The sequence below is a fragment of the Takifugu flavidus genome, chromosome 5 (assembly GCF_003711565.1).
Source record: "Takifugu flavidus isolate HTHZ2018 chromosome 5, ASM371156v2, whole genome shotgun sequence".
NCBI classification, from domain to species: Eukaryota; Metazoa; Chordata; class Actinopteri; order Tetraodontiformes; family Tetraodontidae; genus Takifugu; species Takifugu flavidus.
The window spans coordinates 1094907-1120371 of record NC_079524.1 but is presented as its reverse complement, the minus strand read 5'-3'; the positions used below and the strand labels follow the sequence as shown (position 1 = coordinate 1120371).

Genomic DNA, 25465 nt, shown 5'->3' with positions numbered 1-25465 from the left:
AGCTGGGGCTGCCCGACCAGCTCACCCGCGGTGTCTAACGCTCACGCTAACAGGCAAACACACACCGGTGTCGGGTTGCCGGGTCTCACCATCGTCGGCTGTATCAACACTGTCATCGCCGAGAGTCAAGTGGAAGGTAATGGATAGTGTCTGTGTCAATTTGACTGTCTCACATCGCGCCTCTCGCGCCTCTCCTCATCATCTGCTCTAATTTTAATAATCCCTGTCAAAGCCCAAACGGCTCCCTGCACTGTGCTGCGCTCCTCTGCTGCTGCTGCGCACCGTCTGTGCCACTCTCCCTGACAGGGCAGACAGGACGCTCAGCATTCATTTATCCCACACAAAGGGAGGCCTGTCCAGCTGGACAAATATTATTTTCTTGCGCTGACAGCCCCACCAGTTAAGCTTGTCCTTTATTATTTCTCCCTCTTTTCTTATGTCTTACTGTTTGCGTCCCCTCATCATCATGCTCCCTGTGCGCAAACGTCTGGGGAAGGGGGCTTCCACGGAGAGAAGGACGAGGGATTAGCAGCTCAACAATGTGTTTTATGGACCAGGCAGTGTGTGAGTATTTGGTATAGGCTCCGTTAAATGTGTTTATAGCTCTCTCTATCAGTAACTGGAAAAAGGTGGTCAGGAAAATCTTCTGGGCATTCACCACTTGATAAGCTAATGTGCTAAAATACGTGAGTGTCCCAAGATTCTGTGCACAGTTCAAACGCTTTGTCTTGTCATCTGCTCCTTATAAAGCAGCGATCTCTGAGTATTTTTTAACCTGCTGTCAACTCGGCCACTCGCACTCACCGACTATACACTTACACACTTGGAGACACCAAACACCCCCTTGCACAGTCCTCACTTCCCAAAAAATGCCCTCACTATGCTAGCAGAATGCATATTTAGGTACTCAATGCATAGCAAGTACATGGATGTACACACACCTTTGTCATATCTGTAGTTCTGCTGTCTGTCTCCTCCAGCTGGGTAACACAACCATTAAAGTAATGACTTTGTCCTGAAATATTTAGCAGCTCGTCCTCCGCCACCATTTTACAGTCGCATAGATCATGTCAGGTCAACATTACTTTAAGAGAGGTGTGTATCAGTCTGCTGGAAGAGAAATATAACAAAGGAAAAAGGCATATGTTCTAAAATCACAATATTACTGGAAGGGAATCTCATGGATGGATTAGGAAACATGACTCGTGCAACCAACCATGCTGCTCTGCACTCAACATCTCATCTCTCTGTTTAGCGTTGCGCTTTAGGGTAATCGTGTTTGGAAAATGGATATTTCTAAGTGATAAAGACATGGTAATCTCATTTAAAATGGTACCCAATTATCGTGAAAAGAATTGTTTAAACAAGATGTTCTTCGTGGAGCACGATAGAGAGACTGGAGCAAAAACAAATGCCAACGTGATCACGAAGGAAAATGAACGATACAGGTTTTATTCCTTCCTGTCATTTCTAAAAGCTTCATGTAAAGATTACAACCCATATCCACAATGACAACAAAGTAAATGCTAATCAATGTTCTAAAACCTAGAGTTATAAAAGTATGCACAAAAATGAAGTTTCAAACAAAGATGGCAAAAGATGTAATTAAGGAGCAACATTTAGTGATTTTTTTCTAACTCCTCCATCAAAGAATTGGTGAAAACTTGTAGCTGCCATTTTTAACGATATCTATCATGCTGTCATCCTTGATTTATTTTAAAGGTTGTCTCAGGCCAAAAGTTACATTTTCATTCTGATCAAGCAGTTACCTTTTTCCACAAAAAAGGGAAGATTTAAAGGCATTGACCCAAATTTGGCAAAAAAAACCCCAAAAACAACACAAACGACCAAAGAGAACAGATGATTAAACAGAGAACTACTACGTTTTCTATAATGATCGGGGAACCATATACTCAGTACTCAAGGATCACAGAAAGTTCATGTCAGTTTGGATTTTTCTTACTTAGGTAAGAAGTAGGGTTCGGGTTAGGTGGAGTCTTGGGCTCCAGACATGACCTGGAGCTCCATCCGGCGCCACACTTTAAGTTCGAACCTTTTTCCTCTAGTTTTTAACTGAGTCCATATCTATCGATCAACCAATCAATCAATCTGTCTATGAAACTGATATCAGTCAGTCAGTCAGTCAGTAAATTAGACAGGCAGGCAGACAAGACTTCTACCTAACGATGTCAGTTTCAAGATCTCAGGTGTAAGTTACAGGTTTGTATTGTCGTTTAGATATCGAATGGTTCCTTCATAAAACTCATGTGTTATATTAAATGTCTTACCGTGTAGAAACTCCTTCACATTCGTGTCCTGAAGAATGCTAATCCATTAGAGATACAGGGGGACTAGTGGGCATTATTTGCTGCCATGTTGTGAACAAGTTTGTTTCGTGAAGCTTCATGTAAGTTTGAAAGCTGAAATAAATAAAACTAAATAGAACATGCGAAACTATACGATAGCAGTCAATCTACGGTCCCAATCTATCCATGTCACGAAACGTTCGATGAGTACTCTAGAAGACATTATTGTGTTGTTGTTTTTTTAAATCAAGTGTCGTTTAATCCTCGGTCTGTGTGTTCGTTTAAAACTGAAACAAATCATTGCTTATTCGGTTGTTTTGAGATTTCCGGGGACAGAAAGCGCCCGTGACAACAACCTGGAAGTAAAAAACCTCCGGTAAAAACTTCCGGTTGGTGGAACGTTCCAAAAGCTGAGACGTTAAGGGGAGTTCCTGTATTTATATGGAAATTAATGTTAAATTTTAAAAAGCCAGACAGCATTACACTCAGCATGGGAATTAAACACAAATTTAAAAGACTTTTTTTTTTAAAAAATCTATCGATTACCTGTTTCTATACTAAAGAAATATTCAGAAAGGTATATCGCCATACCCTAAATCTTCACCCGGGAATTGTCAACATACAGCACTTTGGCGCTGGAGTGCAATGATGACTGTTGTAGTTTTTTCTAATTAAGAAAAGCGTTAGAGATCGGTTGATTGGCTTTAAACTCGAAAAAGTCAAATTCAAAAGAGTAACCCAAACTCGGCAATGTTATGTATGTAGTGCCTGTTCGTTTTGGCGCGTACAGGACAAATGCTACATCACTACGAGAAATCCTAGTATCCAATGGATAGGGACAGGTATGTTCACCTGTATGTTCAACTGTGCGACTTATCAGTCTTCATAGTCATTTGTAATTATAATAGTAATTCTGGTGCTGTATATGTGATTGGCAAAACGTTAAACGCAGCACTGTAATTTATACTGTCTATACTGTTACTATTGTAAACTAGTAAAAGTCCAGTTATTGTTGGTGTCGTCGCTGTTGTCATCAAACATATATGAATCGCATGTAACACTTTATGATCCCTTTAAAGGATTTCGAGCTGCACACGTATTTTCCAAATCTCTGGGATCAAGATCCGTGAAAAGAAGAGAGTCCTGTTCCAGGGCATTCTGCAGCTGGGAGGGAAGTACAAAGGTGGCCCAGTAAGTTTAGATCGAGTTATGAACCTATGGATTAGATAATTTGTAAATACTACAATCAATATTTAATGGAACTCAACAGAATTACCATGACCTGGATGACTGAGAACACTCACAGACACTACAATCAATAATTATATCCATTGTTAATAGTAAAATTTTACTTGCTGCAATTTATAACTGGAGCCTTTTATGTTGTGCAGGCCTACCGGAGTGGGTGCACCCATCTCATCATTCCCAAAGTTCTGGGCAATGAGAAGTTTCTGGCAGCCTGTGCTGCAGGTATGGCATGATGGTTTTCTGATTGTGACACATCTTTTAGAATATTTGACTGTCTGATTTCAATATACCATAAAAGGCAAGACTGTCACAACCTTACTTGGATTTGCATGCGACTGTCCATCTGACTGTTATTGTTTCTATCCCAACTAGGGAAGTGGGTTGTGACTCCAGACTACGTGTTGGATAGTGTTAAAAATGGTTCCTGGCTTGCAGAAGAACCATATGAAATTGCGATCTCAACACGTGCAACATCTGACTTTTACCCTGTCAGGCCATGGAGGGAAAAGGTGGCCAGCAGGAGGATATCAGGGGCCTTTCAGGGCTGGAAGGTTCTCCTCATGGTCCAAGAACCCATCATTAGGTCTGCGTTCAAACGGTGAGGAAGTCAAAACTCCTTGGTTCCAGCCTGTGATAATATAATCTTACCAATATGGTAAATACTATTTCTAAATAAATGTCACTCCAATCTTCCCCAGGCTTCTCAAAGCAGGCAAGGCCAAAGTTTATTGCTACCCTCCTCCCTCTCGTGCCCGTATCACTCATATCGTGGCAAAACCAGTTACAGAAGACTGCAAATCCCACAATGCCCCATACTATTCTGTAAACCATGTTGCCCAGCACCTATTTGGAGTAAGTTGGAGGTTTTTTATCAGAACATATTAACCCAGGACCCCGCACATAGATTTTGAATGATAGTTGAAGTTTTGCCATCAAAAGGTCAGTGATTAATCCTTTGGATTCAGTGAAGGCTGCTTAAAGCTTAAAGCTTTGTGTCATGTTATGTATGTAAAAAACATGTATGTATTCATGTATGTAATACTACTCTTTTGGAATTCAGAAGAAATTTTTTCAAGTAATGTTTTATGTCTTGCAGAGCAAATGTGTCGATATGAAATTCAAAATATCAGACTATCATCCAGCTGGGACGAAGGCCAGTTTTGTTGTCAACTTTTCAACGTTAGAGACAGAGCTGAAGGACTATGTCATCGAGCAGGAGGTTTGTGGATAAGCAATAAAAACACTGAAGTGTGACTTTACTGTCAGATAATTCTGTTGACATTGTTTATGTGCTTATTTCCATTTTAGGCTCTACCAAGACTTTTATTTCTTGAGTTTCTCAGTTACCAAGAACCATATCCTCCACATTCCCAGGTAGATGTGTACACTACCCCGATACATAGTTTTAGGCCTCCAAGATGAAGCATTTCGTTAGGAAGGTCATTTAATTTGCTTTATGTCACATCTTAGTCATGTCTTACCGTCAAATGACATTTTTTTCCACCCCATCTGCTGAGCCAAGAGTCTTGATTGGCAGACCTATTAATTGTACTTTCCATTCTCCTGCATTTCCCTTACCCAAGTGTGTCACCATCAGATTGCTATTATAAGTGCTCTTGGATCTCCACTCTGTACTTTCTGTATCTGCAAATGACCCACAGGAACTTTTCATTCACATCCTATTTCTGTTACCACTCTGCCCCCCCCCCCCTTGCCCATCCATTTCTAAAAGTGCAGCATTGTCTTCTGTTTCCATAAACCTCCCCCATGTCATGATGGTTCTTTTCTCCCCACAGGAAAGTGAACCGGATTTCTGTAACATCGGTAGTATGATTGAGTGTGGTCTTTTCATGGAAGCGCTGGACACCCTCAGATCTGCGGTGTTTCCTGGCCTGCTGCCGCCTGCACCGGTCCTGATAGCTCTTTTAGAATATGCACAACAGGTAGGACCTCAATAGCAGGATTCAGAAGCCTCACTGAAACTTGTTTTATTGCAGTTTTGGCTATTTAGATATAACTTAATATACATGTAGCACTTGTCCAAATGGACTAGAAGTATTAATAGCACCATAGTTACAGCCTGTATACATATTTATCTTGGTTGCAATGACTTTTATAAACCCTTTACATATCTGTGAACTCTGTAAATACAAACATATAGATTGATATCATAAACATATTATTGTGTGTGTATATTGTATATACCCATCACAGTTTTATTTGCTACTTAAGCACTTCTGGTTAGATGCTAACTGCATTTCGTTGCCTTGTACTTGTGACATGTGTAATGACAATAGAGTTGAATCTAATCTAAACTAATCTAATCTAATCTAATCTAATCTAATGTACTTTCTTCTCTGTGGACCAGGGAAATGCCACGTCTTATTTCCTGAGTAATCTGCAGCAGATTCTGCATATGATACTTCTTACTAATCCTCCCTGGCACCCTCCCAGCAGCATGAAAAAATATTATAAACAGGTGTTTCAGTGCCCTCAGTGCAAGACGGGCCTGTGGGCTTTTCTTGAAACAGCCATAAGGTAAAAGCAACATGACACAAGGCTTTATTTCACAGTGCTGAGCATTCTGAACATTTAACCATCCAAATGGAAGAAAAGTTGTGTCATGTATGACTCCTAATTCATTTCTTTGTATGGGTATTTCTTCAGTTACTGTTTGTGCAGTGATTCCACCTGCCACCCAATGCCTGGACCTGCTCTTCCAGCACTGTTACACTTTTACCGTGACCTCCTGGCGTTTCTGCTCAAACTCTTCCAGGGTGAACTCCACTCGGGCAACACCGGGTAACAAACTGTCCCGTGATAACATAGTTTTCATTCAGAGCCGTGAGGGAGATATTTATAGGTAGATTTGATTAGGTTTTGGTTATATGTTAACTAGTTAATTGATCTTAAATGGGTGTAAGTGGCTGCGTATTTTTTATTTTATTTGTTTTGTTTTGTTTTTAACTTTGAAGTAATAAATTAAGATTAAATTAAAGATTTACCAAAGGCCTTTTTGTGCTAAGATTTGTGCTGTTAAAAAATCATTTCAAAAGGTGGGCTAGAATATATTTCCTTCCTTTAATAACCTGTCTCTCGCTGTCTCAGGGATTTTTTGCCCCCTGTGGGATCAGTAGTGCCTCAGCAGTCGTCTTCCACATCTTTGCTCTATGGAACGTTCTGGACTGTGTGGGAGCGTTCCACGCTGTTGTCCCGAGCAGTGAAGCAGCTAACACAGTTCTTGGTCCAGGCAGCTACTGAGGTAATTGCTTTTTGACTTGTGTCTTTGCTGTCTTTATGGGATGGGGTGGTAGCCAAATCCTGCACCTTTGAGTTGACCACAATAACTGTAACTGTTTCCTTCAGGACTTCTCCCAGAGCCGTGACCAGCAGAAGCTGCCTCTGGCTGACACCCTGCTGGACCTCCTCTCTGTGTTGGTGGAGTTCTGGTGTCAGCAGCACTACAGACTCAACTACAGCCTGGTGGAGAAGGGCCTGAAGGACCTAGCAGAGCACTTTGCCGTTATCAGCCAGGGTATGAATACGATCTGGAAATGACCAGTTATTACTTTCTAGTCAATTACTTCACACCATTGTCCCCAAATACAGGTTAAGTGTAATCCTCTACAAATTTAAACAGAAGGGAAACGGTTGATGTTTTATATTAAGTCATCAATTTCTCATGTCAGACTTTAGTGGCCTGAGAGGAGCTTGAGATTCCCATTAAACTGAGGTTCATCAGACAAGGAGACAAGAAGTTCCTTCACCATTCTTCTCAATTATTCTGACTTGCATTAGTCAACTTGCATTTCCTATAAATTATTCAAGTCGTTTCGTACCGCAGACGTGTCTCCAGCAGTTCTGGCGGAGCTCGTCATGAGGATCTGCTCAACCAGGCTGAGGTTGGTGGTCGCTGATGCCGTATTCAGGAATCTTTGCTGCCGTAACGGGCAGACGGTTGGAGACGATGCCCTCTCACTCAGAAAGATGGTGAGTTTATTTGTTGATCCCAGTAGATAATTACCAGAAACTGCATTACGTAGTTCCATAGGACCATTCTCAGATTCCTACTGCCTAGGAAACCTTTGACAGCTCAAAATACTCTTCAATTAATTGACACAAACACAGGAACGAGAGTAATGGCGGAAACTGTAATTGCCAAAACTTTTTAAAAGAGTCGAGAGACAGGTATTTTAGAACAGTTGGCAGGGATTAATAGATAATAATAACATGACAGTAGAACATCAGGGATTAATAGATAATAATAACATGACAGTAGAGCATCAGGACTTCTAATGTCTCCTCCATTGTACAAACTTAAAGTAGATTCACTCTTTTCTCCTGTTTGTGTGCGACCTCCGACAGGTGCTGTCCTATCTGCCGGCCCTCGGTGATTTGGCTCTGTGTCCCACCACACCTCACCAAACTAGGTCAGTAGCACATGTCGCTTAAAAAAAGGCCCATAAATAAGAACAATAACATGTAAACAAAAATAACTGGAACTAATAGCATATTCCATGAACAATAGATCAACTAGGAGGCAAGAAGAAATGGTTAGCAGCTTCACATGGCAACAACTTTGAGGTTTTTTTAACAACAACTTTTAAGTTGTTTTTTTTTAAGTGGCATAATTGTAGTAACATAATTGTACACAGATAGAGATGGATTTCCATCTATAGATTTGAGGGTGGAGCCAACATGAGGCACAAGTTGGTGCAAATGTGCAGCTGTGGGTCAGAAAAATGGGAGAGAAAAAGAACAAAGGAACACCTGGAGAGGGAATGAGTGGCTGTCGGTGGGCGAGGAGCAGAGATGCATGAATGGTGGAGTCGAGGGGAGATCTGGAGAGGCAAACAGAGGTCAGATGGAGTATGAGGAGCAGGCATGTGATGGGTCATGCCCAGGTCTGATCTTATCACTGTTTTCTGGCTGACAGGATGGGAGCAGAGGGAGGTTAGAGCCACACACAGCGCTCTCTGTCAGATTTGAACTGGGAACCAACAGACAGACAGATTAGTACATCCTATCAGGCATTTTCCCCCTTCCCTTCCATCCACTAACCCCTCCCTTGTCTCTCCACCGCTCTTGATCTGCCTCACATGTTAAATCCCTCACTGAATTCAATTACACATGCTGTCCATGCTCCACTCAGACATCTGCTGCTCCACCAGCAGGTAGTTGGCCTGGAGAAGGGCAGCAGCCACCAGGGAACTGGTTCATGTGAAGGGTACTGGTTCACGGCCCGACCACAGTCCTTCTATCTATCTATCACTTTTCTCCTTTTACTATCTCTTTTCCCCTGCACTTTAAAGGGTTTGGTTTATTTCAACACACACACATGAGGAGATCTGAAAAAATGGATGAAACGAAGGCTGTGTGGGTGAGATAAAGAAATGCCAAAGGGCATGCAAAATCATCTGACCCCGAAAGAAAGAATAACATCAAGATGACAAAGCCGGTGATAAATTGAGGACATAAACCTAAAGGAAATTGCGTTTATTCCCGTTTCATGGTTTGATTCATAATGTTCCACACATTTCCAGTGATGCCGACACTCTTAATCAATTATAGCAACTTGTTATGAAGATTTCTGTCTGACACTTTTCAGCCTTGCACGATGTTCAGGACCTGCCTGTTCACTGCTGCTGAGATGAGAGGAACATTTTTTAGATTGTTTAAGGAAGCTGCTTCTTTATTGCACTATTGCACTGCTTCAAATGGAGTGTGAGTATAATTTTAGGCTGGCATTGGGGTCTAGAAATATCACCCAGTGTCAGGTGCTTTATTAGGTGGCTGTTTGACTTGCTGGCTGTCTCAGTATTACCTGCATAATAACTAATTCGGCAGATTTTGTGAAGTCACATATTTAATATCCAGTCCAGTACCTGACGCCACATCCCGGGCTGGTGTTCCCTCCATAGTAGGTGGTGTCGGGGCTCCGTCCAAAGTCCATGTGCTCCATGCTCGATTGGCTTGGGATTCAGGGAGTTTGGAGTGGAAGTCACGATTCAAACCGCTGGGGTTTATATCAACATTAGTGCCAGGACCACCTTTTTTCCTCGCAGGTTGTTGCATTGTTAAAAAGGTAAAGTTTTCTAATCGTCTCAAAGTTGTGACTAATTGTCATCATTGTCTCCCATCTAGGAAATGTCATTTTAACATTATCTCAGTAAATAACACTGACAAATTGCTTTATGCATAGCACTTATGCTGTGTGTTTGACATAAAATGCACCTTCACGCTGCTTTCATCCATGCCAACTTTGATGAAAGTCATGAACACACATGGCCCCAGGCCCACAACTCATAGCTGAGCCCCTGACAGCACATCAGGGAAGGAGAGACTGGAGTCAGAACCAGCCTCTAGTGCCGCCAGCACGCATGGACAGGAGACGCCGGGATAAACTGCTTCGGGATGAGAAGGGATGCATCTTTAACCCAGACTGAGAAACTCCTGCGCATATACAGAGCGTTTCCCATCTCTTCTCAGCCTTGTCCCCACTAATAACAAGTAACGTGTCAGGACGTGTTTCCTCCTCACTGCTGGGAGCTTCTTCCTGGCTTCTGAACAAGCCAATTACCAGGGAACAAGCCTATTCCCTGTAATACGGATGGCATTCTGCCTCAGTGCCCCACTCACAAATACACACACACAAACGCACGCACGTATGTGCATGTGCGTGCACACTTAAGACACCTGTCAGGCTTCATGCAGACACAGCTCCTGTACCCGCTCGCAGGAATAGTGACAGCCCACAGCTATTAGCATGCCACTACTTTGAAGAGGCTTCACTTTCTTTTACCAGTTATTCCTCCTAATGTGCTTGCTCACATCGAATTCTCCGTCTGTGCATTTGAGGTGTTAAGTGGGAGGAAAGTGCCTCGGAGGTGGGAATGAAGGGCTAGGTGTGTGAAGTGTGTGGCCAACATGAGAGGGGTTTGACAGACATTGTCACATTTCACATGAAATGATGGCGAACCACGGGGAATGTATCTGCTAATAGTGCTGTTCACATGACAGAAACTGTCTGTGCCATCAGGACGTACTGTGGAACAATCAGGCTTCAAAACCTTTGGCATAATGTGAATGATCAGGCTCAGGATTTAGGCATTTACGCTGACCTTGCCCTTTTGTCTCCATGCAGTGGTCAGAGCACGGCTAAAACAAGGCTGGAGCTGGAGAACCTCCCTAAAGGTTTGAACAGAGTCAATGCAGCAGGTACAACACACACACGTACAGTGCATTAGTTATTTTTATGCCAATACCGGGGCAGCCTAACACTGCCTACAGAGTTCTTTTTGTGAATAAACCAGCACTCTGCAATTTAAGTTCTACTGAAATGTGGCAGCTTTGGAGTTTAGTGTGGACTCTTGCCTACGTAATACAAGGAGTTCTTTGTAAACGATGGAATTAGTGTTCTTAATTTACATTTTATCAACTGTGCGCTAGAAGCATGTTGAGGTAGGTGCCAGAGAGAGAGAATGTCTGTTTGATGGTGTTGTGTTATGCAGTAAATAGCAAAAAGACGCTTTTAATGTGGGCGTTAGGGGGGTTTGGAAATAGAACAACTAGGACCCCCTTATTACATCTTTATGGGGTTCATACAGTAACAGCCTCCATGCCCTGACATGCTTTGAGGAGGATTTTTCTTTCTTTTTCCCCCCTTGTCTTATTTACCTCATAAAAAGGCAGCAGCCAAATAAATAGGTGACACGGTCAGAAACAATGGATTTCCCCTCCCAGAACGCTAATGTGTCATATTAGTACGCACAGTGTGCCTCAGATCTCAGCATTAGGAATTTTAAATGCAGCAATTAGGGCAGCGCTGGAGATATACAGCGGCTGCACCGGTGGAACGTCCTGTAATGAGAGGCATGGCACTCTGTGTGAACCCTGGAAGGTGTCAGCTCATAGCGCCCGCCGCCACCTGATCAGGAAGGCCGTGGGGTGGTGCAATGGCCAGGTTGTGGAGAAAGAAGACAGGGAGGAAGGGACGAAGCAGGGCACTCAGGGCTGTTGGCGCGTGTTATGTGCCTTGCTTTTTTTTGGGGGGGGGGTTCCCCTACGTGATCTCTTTACCAATTTGGATAGCATTAATTATTGATGAAGGATTGGCACAGCATTCTCCCCTCTCACCCATCATCCTGGATAAAGGTCTACTTTCCAGTTTGGCTTTTAAAGCAAAGATTTCAGGCTAAATTAACCCAAGATAATATAGATTAATTTGGTTCCTCACCCAATAGCTGGTTTATTTATAAAAGAGATGATTACCACATTGAAATGTTTTGAATCATACAGGCCTGTGCTTGCTTTAATATATAGTTAAAAGTAGTCATCTTTATTGTTCTCGTGTTTCTGGTATCAAAAGGGACAAAATGTAATAAGTAATTAACGGTAATTTCAATAAGGTGTCTTTATATCACTGATGTCTGTTTCTGGGGGTTTTGAGTTTCTCTACAATCCATAAATGTGTTCTTTACGTTGTCTGGAGACTAAATCAGAGCTGGATGTTCCAAATGTTTCACCAGTTAATGTTGCTTTGACCAATTAACCCTGCGTTGCTCACCTCAAACACGTTATTCTGAAGCTTGTCTTGATTTAGAGAAATCACTTGTTGTCTTTTTCAAAGCCAAGTTCTTTGATGGTCTGACAGCTTCCAGCACGTCCGGTGATTCAACGCCAAATAGCTTCGTAACACATTCCTCACAAACGACATTGTTACAGGCACCCCGCAGCTTTTTGGTCCAGGGATCAAGTAACATTTTACAGGAGTGCAGTGAGCACAGAGAGGAACATAAAGAGCAACACATACATTTAACTTTTCTATTAAAGTGTGAAAAAGAGGATTTATAGAAAAGGACAGGCGGATTTAGCCTTTCCGTGCTTGTTATTGCTGAGCATGCAATTACCCCTATAATAGAGACGTTGTGTCCAAATTGGAGCTATTAAAGTGATTCAACAGCACATGGATTGGTCCTGGCATTTGTGAGGATGTGTACACAGGGGGTGTAGCGGAATGGGTGTTTAATCACAGCCTTTTAGAGCCCGGTAATAGTGGCGCAGACCATGTAGAACACTCCTTTTCCTACCCAGTACAGCTGAATCATTAGGGATTTGGGTTGGGGAGAATCAGCACCGCCCTGGGTTCGGCTTTGGTTTGATGTGTCCAACTGGAGCTTTGGGTTTGCTTCATTGATCTGGATCATTATGCTTCTAAATGTTGGTTCTGTGATGTCACTTTAGTTCTCTACATATATGCACCGGCTCCAGGTTCTGTCTGGGCCACTGAGCTCTTGGGTTGGGTCCTTTTTCTGTCCACATCAACATTTAGTGGGAGGCAGACGTCAGACGGATGAGTGGCACCGTGAGTGTCTGACACCTCTCTATCAGAACCAGCATTAACATCAGTCACAGCTTGTTTGGTGGTTTGAACCACCTGAAACAGGTCCGGAGCACCTTTGTTCCTCGATGACCTGAGTGAACCTTGGCCCCCCCCCCCCCCAGAGTTCAGTGGCTTCATTTCCCAGTGGTGATAATGTTGAAGGGCTCCTATAGGAGTTGTGTAAAAAAGGAATGAAATCAGCACAGTAATCATCAGAATGTGAAGCTGTTCAAGGCTCACGACTACTGTTGTGCCCCCTTGTGAGCGTCTATAGACATTTGTAGTCAAGGTGATTTTTTCCTCACACTGTTCAACCTCTTTCTGCTGGTAGATGACATTTAATCATCTGCATCCTCACAGTCCATACTTGGAAGGAAATCATTCTTCCCAGTGAATAGGATGCAGCGTTTTGAAAACATGGCTTGCAGACTTTAACCCCCCCCGCTCCTCTATCAGCCCCAGCCGGTGCTCTTTGCACAGTGGAGTGGAGCCCCTGCTCAGGCGTGGCGTCCTGGGGAGAGCCAGTAAAGCATTTATTATGGGCTTTGCAGCTCTGTATTATGCCGGCAAGCACAGAGCCACTCATGCTTGGCCTTAAACTTCCCTCTGAAGTTCAGCCATAGCCAAAAGGAGGGGGGGGCATGTGCATGTTGATATGCTTTAACGTTGTATTATGGCAAAGTGGGTGACAGGGTAAAAATGGAGACAAAAGAGATGAGGAAAGAAGAAGAATGTGCTCAAAAGCAACATTCTTTTTCTTTTTTTTCATGTAGTTTGTTGATTTGAACTATTGTGGCGGCGCAGGCTACGCCGGGCGGACACGTTGGACCCTGGATTCTGTGGAGAATCCCTTTGGAGGCTTTGTGCTTGGGCTGTCGACCATAACGTCCTCTCGAGCAACAATGCAGGGACGGCGGACAGGAAGCAGAACTAGTTTCTCTCCAGCGCACCCATTCACCCCAGGAATCCCCACCGCTAACGTTGGGCTGTAGGTGCGTTTGTGTTGTGTAAAAAGAGGATAAACGAGGTGAATTAGCCCATATCTCCATCTTCATTTGTTTCCTTCAAAGACCCCCCCCCCCCCGGTTTTTTTTAATCACTTGTGAAATCGTGTCCTCATTGGCGGGTTGGTTTTTTAGGTCAGAGCTTTTTTTCCTCCTTTCTTGGTGTTTTGGGACATCTCAGTGATATTTTATTGGTTTGTTCATCATATGGAAGGGGACAATGGGCAGGACATTGGGCACACCCTAATTTTGGGTTTCTCTCTTCCCTTCCACCTCTTCTCTGTTGGGTGTGCTTGTCCGTTGTGTCCTGGCCAAAGGAGAGACCCTCCTCCACCGTGCATGCAAGAGGAACCAAGTGGAAACGGTATTTAAGATCCTGGCGCTTCCTGGCACAGACGTCAACGTTAAAGGTAAGGTTTTTCCGCTCTGCCTCGTCTCCTCTGTCACCTCCGTTTCACCATTTTAGTGCACGCCACCCAGTTTGCTGTGGGGCTTCAAGAGTGGCTCACAACAGGGCAAAAGCGGAGAGAAATTAGAACGTGTGCTTCTTCTCGCTGCGTTTAACCTTCAACTAAAATGTAAAGGGTGTGTCTCCAAAGAGCGGAGAGGGTTTGGCAGTTCACTTTTAGAGCTTTACTGTGACTTTGCTAAATGAATCAAATGCCACTTGCTAGTTCACTGTGCCTCCGGTTTGATCCGCCTGGGTCAAAGATAATGATTTGCACCACTTACGTGGAGATGTTGTGCGCTTTCAAAGGTTCCTCAGAACGCGCAGTTGCCCTTTTTATAGCTGTGTGAAGTAGGGAGCATCTCAGCAGGGGGGCTAATGTAAGAGGTGATGTCTATTATGTGAGCCAGCAGCTAAAGCATTTCAATTGTAAATTATTTAGCTGCCACCTCACATTTGTTAAAACAAGGCCTGCGTTAGCGCCTTATATAATGTCCTTTCACACCAATAAACACTTAAATTGTTCTTTGTGTGCACTTTAGAATGCTTTCATGGCTAACGATGATGGATAGATTTAACATTCTGATTTTTTTATTAATGTTAACACTTAGTCACCCATGTTTTTGTTTTCAAGAATTCTATACAATAGTTTTAATTGGTCTTTTGTTGGTGAATGCTACTTCTTATTACCTTCCTATCGGCTAATGCTAGCAGAAAACATTTAATTGTGTTATGAAAATGAATGTTTGTATTTTTCAGAATGCCATATTACCATTGACCTTTTTTTTGTATGTTTTAATCAATGAAGCCTTTACCGCTTTACATTTGCCTCGTTAATCAGACCACGCTGGCTGGACGCCGCTACATGAAGCATGCAACCACGGCAGCGCCGCGTGCGTGGAGGCTTTGCTGCGGCACCAACCGCGCCCAGTCCTCACTAACCAGGTGGGTGGAGTCAGTCCACTGCACGACGCCCTGTTAAACGGACACGTGGACGTCGCCAAAATGCTATTGGAATTTGCAGGTGGGTACAAAGATGAAGTCACTTGACTGTAAATGACTGGAAACAGCTCATTTTACTAATATTTTACTAATATTTTACAAGTATGTACTAGTAATTGCTCATCTTTTCCTGCATTGTACTATATTTAAGGAGTCGGTGAACTGTATTGTTCACATTTTAGGTAGTTTTGTGTTATTTGCACTCAAGATCGGAGGATATCTGTACAAGATGGCACCAAACAGCATTTGTGGGTAATGTGGCAGGGAAACTTAGTCCAGATTTGTCATCGCTTCCTTACGTACCGCTGAAGCTGAGTGCAACATTCTGTGATCTGGGTCCGTGCACATGTTCGTTCCAGGACCATTACTCATGCAGAATCAATTTAACAAGTGCAGCTGTAACTACTGTATATGTTACATGTTTATTTTCCCTAATTGGATGGGATATACTAAATTGTTTTCATGCGTCATCATATAATCCATCTTTCTGGAAACAATTCATTAACGCAAATGGCCCTCTTCACACTGATGGACTCATATAATGTTAAAATAAAACACCTTTAACTTGTACGGGCGGTGGGCTGCCAAGAGAGCTAATCTGCAGAATTAGCCATTTAGCTAATGATTTACTGCCGTGAGGGGCCACATTTCACTTCTGCTGTAGCCAAGACAAGCTTTCTATTTAACAAATGTAGCAGAGCTTACTGACAGATTGAATGCTGCTTTTGACCTTATTAGCAGAGCCAGTTTTATCTTAAACAGCCTCTGAGTGATGGACCTGTTGATGGCAGCATCCGATTTGTCACATAATGTTCAGCTTATTTGGTATTGGGAGTGAAGTTTCCTGCATATCCTCCACACCCTTGAAACTTTGCAAATTAGACATCACAAATTACGGTAACTGCAGGTTTATGTTGCACTTACTTTACTAATAAAGCTGGTTTGAAGTCCTTTTACTTGTGAGCTGATATAAAAGACTGACCAGCCGTGTAAAGTTGCCATTTTGGAATTAAATCCAACTCCTTGATGATGATCATTTGGAGACTAAATCTCAAATCTAAGAGAATAAACCTTATAAGGTTGTTTTTTTATTTTGGTTTTTCCTGTTTTTCCTGCTTGTGCCAGTGTTGGTTCCCTAGTGGATGCGGATTGACTGATGCATTGTGGGTAATGTAGGACTTTGCCATGGCCAAGTGTCCTCATTTCATAGTAATCATTTCCTCATTTATTTACTTCTAAAAGAGATTGGGAGCAAACAATAAGCAGAATGTGGTTTGGTAGATTTAATAGAAAGAACTTTGTTCTTTTGCTTTTGGAAATTGAGAGCTACCTGTGTCTTCAAAGGTGTCACCATCACGATCTTTGCTTCCTTCTGCTCAGCACGTCTTTACCAGGTACAAAAACGTGTTTGCACGAGCGTGATTTCCTCATCCTCACTGTGGCTTAAGAATGATTAATGTGGTGCACATCCAGAGCGCCCGGGACCAACGTAAACTTCCTGAAGCTGCGGCCGTCCTTCTGCTTCCTGATTCCTTGATCATCACCTGCCATTTCTGCCCACACTGCTTGTCTCCCTAATCTCTGTGCAATCCCGCGCTGCAGTGTCTGTCCAAACAGATTACAGCATCACCTCATAACACATCTGTTAATGCCTGTGTGACAAGATTAAAGGAGTCAGGATCTGCCGCTTTCCAAAGGCGCACGCAGCTTTTTGTGGCTGTGTCACGATGCCACCGGCTCGTGCGCCGGCTCGCCCTACACGCCGCCACATCCCGTCAGCGCTCGGGAGGGTTGACGCCGGCGCCTGATGGGTGTTGATGCACGGGAGAGGATGTCGCTGCATGTGCAGCAGCAGGTGGGAGGATGTGTGTTTGTGTTCAGGGGGGGACGTTGAGGGGGTTCCGACATTTAGTTGCATGGAACAAATCTCCAGTTGAACAAAGCTCAGCCTCCGCTCACTCCTCAGTTTGACTAATTATGGCTAATTTGATTCAACTATCCCATTAACACATGTACATCGTCTGTCCTCAAAAAATAAATTAGGCTGGGATTGTTTGGTCCCGGAGAGGAAACAGGAGAGCGCTCCTTTTCTCCCCGTCCTCCTTCCTCGGAAGGAGGAGAGAGAGCAAATTAAAAGAGGTCAGAGGAGGGAGGATCTGCATCTGCAGCAGGCTGGTCCAGCTCTCTTCACGGGGGCTGAGCAGAGCCGGACGGACGGAGGAAGCTTGTTTGAAATACCTGCAGGCGTGTACGTTTGACCTCCTTTTGGCTCCCTCCCTCCTGACCGCGGTTTCCTCACACCTTGATGGCAGCTCGTCTCCAGGCTGCAGCGGAGCTAGCGAGGAGGTAGTCCTCTTGACTCCAGGCTGCACTTTCTTTCCGTTCTTGTTCATCTGGTTGCCATGGACACTATCGATAGGCCCTGCATCGTATTCCTTTTTCATCGTTTCAGTTGGTTGAATGTGGAAGATTTTGGCTTTGGGGGACACATCGTCTTTAGTTACTGTAAACCTTCTTTATGTTGTTTGTTTCTTCTCTCACTCCGAACTCTTGCAGGACGCCGGCGCTCGTGGCTGTTTCCTGCAGCCGCACATCAGACTACTTTTGAGTGGGTCCCTTGGTGAGGGGGGGGAAGCCTAGTGGGCAGCTGCAGCTCCGGTTGGCTCTCTTCATTACATTTGTGTGTTTTACACTTCGCAGCACCTACTGCACCTCCTGACACTCATCGGGGCTTTGCTGTCCAAGTTGTTTTCAACAGACGGAACAGAACGGCTCTGCCAAGGTTTTCCGTAGGCCAGAGAGGGCAACACTGACACTGGCACAGCAACAAAGCTTTTATTTGGGAGTGATCTCACCCCTTTGTAAGCCTGTCTGCTTGGAGGCTTGGCCTTTGTGTGTGTGTGTGTGTGTGTGTGTGTGTGTGTGTGTGTGTGCATGCATGCAGTTGTGTGCATTTTATGGGGTTTTGGGGGGAATAATACATAAGTCCCACCTCCCTGCTCCCTCTCTACCTCTAGTCCCTTCAGGCGTCTAAAGCTGGCATGGAAAGGATGCCATGGCTGAGAGCTAGGCTCAGGCCCCCCCACCCCACCCCCCCACCGGCCTTCCTATTTCCCAAGGCTGCCCCACATGACCCCATGGATAAGTGTGTGAGCGAGAGTTTGAAAGTGTGCTTGCTTTGTTCTTGGCTCGATGTTGCGCTGCGCTTGTGCATGCAGAGATATTCCGAGGCTCAAATGTTGGAATTAAGGAACTGTAAATGTGTGTGTGTGTGTGTGTGTGTGTGTGTGTGTGTTCGCACGGTTGCTGATGCTCCACTAACTGGGAGGGGTGGCCAGTGCAGCCAGTACCACTGATTGGAGTGGAAAATGACTCGGAGCCATCAGTTGTGCTGTTCACAAAAGCACACACACACACATGCAAGAAACACACAGGAAGGAGGCGTGTCCCAAAGCAAAAGTGGGTGGAGACATAAAGAAAGGACCCTTTAAGCTGTCACCGCTTGACTCAGTGAGCGTAACCACGGATGGCGTCGTCTCAATGCAGCCCACCGTGTTAGTAAGCATCGCGAGTCCACCTCCAGTCGTGAACACACACCCTTTGGCTTCCTAGCAAGGGAAAGAACGCAGGAGAGGACTTCTGCTGGCTCTCTTCCCCTACGTCGTGCAGCTCAACTCCAGCTCAGAGACACCAGGAGAGGGTTCAACTTGACTGCTTCTGCAGCTTTTGGGGGATTTCTGTGCTTCTCCAGCTCAGAAACAGCACATCCCGCTAATGCACAGACTCCCTGCAGATCTTGATCTGAATGAGTGTTTGTGGAGCAGAAAGATGTCATTTGCTCAGCGGCACAGGAAACAAAAAGTCCCCTCAGACCTCTGTAGTTTGTCTCCGTCTGTTTGTCTATCTCTGTCTCTTGGCTACACACACACACTTAGTGCTCATGGAGACACTTGGGCCCCTTTGCTGTCAGCACAGTGAAGAAAGTTCACTCTGCTCACCTCTCACTTCCCTGTGGATCCTGGACTGGCAGCAGCGAGCAGTCGAACACCTGCACCATCACAAGTGAGGCCGTATCCACGGCGCTCGGCTTCACTCGGACTCACTCCAAAGCAAAAAGCCCCACGAGACTATGAGACAGATGAGAGAAAAACAGAGCCATTCAACATATTTTAATAAGATGTGACTTAAAAAAAAGATTTGAAAAGAAGATAAAATAACAGCAGCGAAATAAATGAAGTCAAATGAATGAAGCTAATACAGCTAGTGAAGCCCTGTTGCCACGGTATCATTAAAGTCTCACACGGCCACTCAAATTCTACTAAATGTTGTTCAGACTTCCTCTTTAAATGTGACTTACAAATACTTCTAGTGAGAAAATGAGGTCTTGTGCGTGTTAATGACATCATCCAAACGGGCTAATTGGCCAACATGTGATGGATGAGTGCGTGGCAGTGATGAGCCTTTTTTCCTGATTCAAGAGGCCATTCACGAGTTCGCTTCGTGCTCCACGGTGATTATAGATGCTTCACAACCACCACTGATCAGAATCCTGTAAATCAGAGGACGTGAGCCACCTCATCACTGGAGGTGTCAGTAAGACTCTGGATGCAGGGAGTTAGTGGCCATTGTTCAAGCCTTTGCACCAGCCGCGGCTCCACCTGGTCCGACCGGGAGCCGCCGTGACTGCACACTGTACTTTGGAGGTTGGAACAGAAGTTGCTCAGGTCGTGCAGCTCCACCAGGATGACACGTCCATAGTCGCAGTAGCCAGAAGGTTTTTCTGTCTCCCAGCAGGGTCGAGAGCTCAGGGAAGATACCAGTACACCAGGAGAGGTAGAGGAGGCTGAAGGAGAGCAAGAACCAGAGGCCTGCCCAGTTACTGATGGGAGACGGTGTAGAGCTGCCTGTAACATCCTCCAGCACTTCCTGTTTTGCTGTGGATCAGTGACATCTTGGAAGGGCCACACGGACCTCCACATGCTAGGTATTATGGGTTGTCTTGAGGAGGTTTACAGATGTAGGATCAGTGATCATAGCCCCCTTTGATTTCCAGTAGGAGTCTGAATTCAGCCCATAATGAATTGATGATGTGGGGTTCCACCAATTCTTGGATTATTTTGTTCCAAACAAATTACACCCTTAAATCAATAAAGATTTTCATCTGGAACATTTCAGTCATTGATGTGGGCTTCAAGTGCTCCTTTTTTCTATTTCTGAGCAGTTTATTAAGATGGTTTGATGTCATTATCTTAATTAAGGTATTGCTTTTAATATCAATAATAACAACAACATACCCTGATGGTTACCAGATCAATATCAAGGCCCCGCCCACTTCGAGCTTGAAACGACTCTTCCAAAGACATTAGAATACAACAATTTGGGCTAAATTTAAAAAAAGAAAATACAATAGGAGCAATATTGCACCGTGGGCTCCACTGCAGGCTGTTTTTAATTTTTAGTTGGAAGATAAAGGGAGAAAAACCATAATTGCTGCCCCAGACGGGGCTGCTGAGGCAGGTGAGCACGTCGGCTTCTTCCATGCTTCTGCACCAGCTGTTTGTTGGACGGCCTCGTTGCTTTTGCTGCGGTTTCTAGTCGCTAGCGAGAGGCTCCCTAAGGATTCGCTGCCGTGCCCCTGGCTGCAGTTCACACACTCGCCCTGCCGCTCTCATTCAGACAGCGAGCTGGGGGGAGAGGATGTTTACCATGCTGCGGAGCTGCCTGCTTCCCAGCTTGTCTGCCACAGCCTCAGACCAGAGACACAAAAAGAGAGGGGAGGGATGGGGGAGGGAGGGAGTGCAGCATCTCTCTCCCTCCCTCCCTCCCTCCCTTGCCCTCCTCACTTTTGAGCCAGTTTCCCCTCCTCCCCTCTTGCTTTTATATTTCTTGTCTTCGCCTGCCCTCTAAGGGCCAAAGGGCTTTTACGTTCTGTGTGTGTGTGTGTGTGTGTGGGGGGGGGGGGGGCAGCAGGCTACATCTGGCTGGTACATCAGACATTTTCCTCTGGATGGGCCACCCCACTGCTCTACCTTTAGAGCTCGGTGTTTGATGGGCATTTGCACGTCCGTGTGGACGCTGTAATTACTCTGCATTCTCATGTAATCCTCAGGTGTTGTATTTATGCCCACTGCAGCATATCTGGCACCCGAGGCCAAGACCTGGATACACTTCAGTCACACTGAATCCGCAGCAAACGTTTCCTAAAACTGCACCTTGTTACTGCGTGTGTGTGTGTCCCTGCGTGTGTGTGTGTGTGTGTGACAGCACCGGCTCAAGTGTGTCAGGTGTTCGCTGCGGTTGGGTCGGCTGTGGGACGTTAATCTCAGCGATGTTACGCAGGCAGGGAGGGGACTAAATCTGAAAATGGTAGAGAAAGAAAGGCGACGGCTCCATGGACGCACGCATGGCAGCTTTCTGTGGATGGAGTCGGCGTTCAGTCATCACAGGTGGGGACGCCGGGCGGCTCCACGGGGCCCCGCGGAGGTGCATGAGGCTTATTTAGTGCAGGTGATGCCAGTCTCTCCTGCGAGCAAACACACGTTTAATGAAGAGGTTCATACGTTGGTGACGGTTTCTTGTCTCTTCAGAGTTTTAATAAGACTAAAAACAAAGTCTCAAGGCTGCTCTGTCTGCCGAGTTACAAATGGCCCCTTGTTTCCTGCCTTTGCTGCTCTAACAAGACGTTTTCCCATGAGAGGGGAACATATTGCAGGAGTCTCATCTCACTTAACTGATGCATAGGAGTCGTGTATTTCCAGAGCAGCTGGTGAAACATCATTTATAAATGCCTTTTGTGGATAGCTGCTCCATATATGGTCATAATTGAGTGACTTGGGGGGGCGTCGACTTGCAAATCTATATGGCATCTATATGCGGTGGTGTTGTTTTCTGATCCACGTCTGGCTTAAGGTGAGAGGAGAATAAATAAGCATTCTCTCTACTCCTCCATTACGGTAAAAACACATTCCATTTTTGAATGCAAGCCCTCCACGGCACCTTCGGAGGCCAATAGCAGAGCTCGGTCCAAGGCTGGGTCTCTCACAGGGAGATGCAGAATTGGACACATTGTGAAGAGAATAAATGGCCTTGGTATTTAAAAGCCCTTTTCTAGCTCATCCAGTAGGGACAAAAATGGATTCATCCGGCGGCTGATGTGACAAACACTTCCCTGACACTCTGCATTCGCTGCTGTTTGTGTTTTCTGCAGAGATCAGGTGGACCTGAAGCTCCTCTGCCCCCAAAGTGCTCGTGCTCCTACAGGATGAGTGTGAAATGGAGGGGAGCTTGTTATGGGCGCTGCTGCTCGTGACCTGCTGTGCACCGCCTCTTATTCGCCTTCCCTCCACCTTTCTCTCGTGGCCACTTTGATCAAGCCTCCGCTCTTCCGTCCTTGACTGCTGCCCCCGTCGCCTGACCCCCTGCATTTGAAATTCCCCCACTTATGGGAAAGTTTATGTAGATTAATGCAACATTTTATGCAGATTCAGGGTTTTTTTTTTTTTTTTTTTTTGCGACTCGGGCTTGAAGCACTAAAAGGTAGATGAGTGCTGACCCGTCCCGTGAACATGCACGTGGGCCCCGGCCAATTATCTCATAACCACCGTACACAGCGGCGCTCTGCTGGCAGAGCGAGCGAAGCAGGAAAATCCGGTGTTTGCGTGTTCGTCCAGCAGAATGAATCCGTTCGGGAGGTTTTACTGTACCTCGCACATTCCACGGTCCCACCCAAAAGATCGCTGGCGTCCGTCAAGCATAAACAACTGTCAGCGGCGTTGCCAAGGTTGAACAATCGGCCGCCATCAAGAGCAGTTTGCCGTAGAAATGGGTCCATCTGAAAGCAAACAAAAGGTCCCACACTTGACTCCACCTGCTCTTTGTAGGATAAGTGTGCACGGGCTCGTCTGACACTGGGAAATGGCTCCGAGTGAGAATAGACAAAGGAGGAGCGCCAAAGGAGAAACGACCGTAAATGTCACTGTTCTAACGCTCCCAGTTGGGGGGGGGGGGGCTGTTACATTCAGCTTGTCAAGTTCAGGTTGTAGAGAAGCAGCTGAAAGGGTAAAGCCAAGGTTATTTAACACCGACGTTCTTCATCTGCCACGTTCTCTTAAACTGTGTAAGATCTTCATTGGAAGCGTGAGATCCTGACAGTCTGTGGCGCCGTCGCCGTCTCTGTTTCCACCTTTTGTTTTATTCAGCCGCGTTGGTTCAGTTAAAACTGCCAAAAGCTCATTTTTTTGAAACGGGCCTGTGAAGGAAAGTTTTCCTGACATCACAGTCAAGGTCTGCTCTCTGAGTTTGTGTCACCACCGATAGCAATGAGCTCACCGCTGTGCAAAAGAGCCTCCATCAGGTCACCATCAGTCTCCTGCTTCCGCACAAACACAACGTGACTCACCAGTCGCACGGATAAGACGAAGTGTCGGCTAACGTTAGCGCTGAAGTGAGCTAAAAGCCACGACTCCTCGGGGGCCCAGTGGGAAAACAGCTGTTAGCTTAACTCCTCACTTTGTGTGCGCGCGTGTGTGAACAGTGAAGTCAAGCGTGTCCGTGCACCCTTTACAGTCGGGACTCTGTCCGGTTATTGATGCCTGATTCCTCAGTTGATGGTTCATTGATTTGGTCGTATTGACGTGATACATCTGATGTTTTAACCCTAAGCTTCTCCACAGCTGTTGCTCGTAGCCGCGGGCGATTGCTGGCAACGTTTCTGATGAAAGCTACATGGTGTCATTAACGGTGATGTTTGTGATAAAGGGAGGATGTTTCACTTTAGTTCCTCAGCTCCATTGACTCCCGTCTTGACGCTTTGGCCATTGAGCATTTATTGTTTTGCCTTTTTTGGCGTGCGATGTAATAACGGTTGTGTAATAACGGTTGTGTAATAACAGTTGTTGGAGCAGCAACTCACCTGCAGTGACCAGCCGGCTGTGGTGAGTATGGTGTGCGTAGCCATGAATAACGGTGGTTTGCCTCTGCTCCGCTCCAGGTTCAACACTCCTGGAGCAGACTGACGGACACGGACGGACCCCTCTGGACCTGGTTTCTAAAGCCCCCCTGAGGAAGGAGCTCCTCCATAGTGCACAAGTGGGCGACGCAGGCCTCAGGAACAGGACGGCCTCTCCGTTCCTCAATCTGCCCCTCCTGGAGTTTGGCTCCGCCCTACTGGTCCACATCTTTGTGTCCTACCAGAAGGAGAAGGGACTGTCCATCTTCACGCAGCTCAGCGACAGACCCCCCAGCCTGGGCTGCAGGCTCCTCAGGGCCCTACAGGAACATTCCTTCCAAAAAGTGACAGTGGACTGGACGGACCAGCGCACAGTGAGGCTGATGCAGGATGCCCAGGTGCTGCTGGAGCTGGGCAGGGGGACCTGTGTCGGGGAGGTGGATCAGGCCGTGAAAGAGTGCAAAGAGGACAACACGCTGCTGTTGATGAAGATGCTGGAAAATCTGAAGTGTTCCGGGGCCGCGCTCGTGTCTGATCTGTCAGTGCAACGTATGTGATGTCATCTCACAAGTTTAATAATGGGCTCTTCCAGATAGGCCTTTAATATCGAGCTCCCGTCTTTAGATCATATCAGCATCTGAACTTTTGATACTTTCTACGTTTGCTGGAAACCGTCCGGAGAGAAAGATCTGGTTTTATTTTGGTTTAGCTTTTATTACTTGAAACTGAAAATAATTAGGTCTCACCAATTTTTGTCACTTTTTTTCTCTAATCTTCTGAAGGAATTGTTCACTTTGTCATTGTCTATCATTGAAAGGTAAATAAATGAAATCAGGGTCACCTCAGGTGTTCCTCAGGTGACCTTCAATCCATCAGTCAGGACAAATATTTCTGCCAATAAATGCGACCGGACGAGGCTGAGCGGCGTTCTGTCAAACGTGCCGGGCCAAATCTGAGGTGCTGGAGGCGTCGATGTGCAGTCAGGGCATCAGTCCTGCAGACAGCAGTGAGAAATGAGCCACTTCCTGGAGCCCAGGAAGAGGCTGAGCCCCGCTTGTTGAGGTGTGTCGAATGGGCAGCGGAGGCGAGCACAAAGGCTTCTGAACCCGAACCGGCAGACTGAGATAA

General features: G+C 45.5%; 2 protein-coding genes across 14 annotated transcripts in view; one reads left to right on the top strand and one right to left on the bottom strand.

Moving 5' to 3' along the window:
* kiaa0825 (KIAA0825 ortholog) overlaps positions 1-2686 on the bottom strand; it is a 91065-nt gene extending 88379 nt beyond the window's left edge. For 7 of the 9 annotated variants that reach the window (XM_057032886.1, XM_057032887.1, XM_057032891.1 and 4 more), the window contains exon 1: positions 2289-2686. The gene's annotated coding sequence lies outside the window, so the exon portion shown is untranslated. Of the gene's footprint in view, positions 1-941; positions 1111-2288 lie in introns of all 9 variants that reach the window. The other 2 variants (XM_057032888.1, XM_057032889.1) reach the window with 2 other exon arrangements.
* slf1 (SMC5-SMC6 complex localization factor 1) lies at positions 182-25212 on the top strand. Of its 5 annotated transcripts, none has more exons than XR_008950579.1 (19): positions 2906-3148; positions 3386-3497; positions 3698-3776; positions 3927-4152; positions 4253-4406; positions 4651-4773; positions 4863-4928; positions 5351-5497; positions 5923-6092; positions 6222-6356; positions 6663-6816; positions 6921-7089; positions 7399-7544; positions 7920-7984; positions 10699-10772; positions 14258-14350; positions 15230-15412; positions 20185-20374; positions 24380-24518. XR_008950579.1 is itself a non-coding variant. In XM_057032916.1 (18 exons), exons 4-18 carry the CDS (start codon positions 4115-4117, stop codon positions 24892-24894), a joined length of 2232 nt encoding a protein of 743 aa, XP_056888896.1. In that variant the 5' UTR covers positions 182-564; positions 3386-3497; positions 3698-3776; positions 3927-4114; the 3' UTR covers positions 24895-25212. The 5 variants fall into 5 exon arrangements, 3 of the variants coding, with proteins under 3 accessions (XP_056888896.1, XP_056888895.1, XP_056888897.1); XR_008950578.1 differs by having other exon boundaries at positions 20182-20374; XM_057032916.1 differs by lacking the exons at positions 2906-3148; positions 20185-20374 and adding an exon at positions 182-564 and having other exon boundaries at positions 24380-25212.
* The last annotated feature ends 253 nt before the right edge of the window (positions 25213-25465 follow it).

Bases quoted from the DNA above. Each gene is read 5' to 3' on its own strand.
- slf1 (XM_057032915.1), top strand. The intron at 4,407-4,650 runs GTAAGTTGGAGG...TATGTCTTGCAG, and splicing joins TTGCCCAGCACCTATTTGGA to AGCAAATGTGTCGATATGAA. The intron at 5,498-5,922 runs GTAGGACCTCAA...TCTGTGGACCAG, and splicing joins TTTTAGAATATGCACAACAG to GGAAATGCCACGTCTTATTT.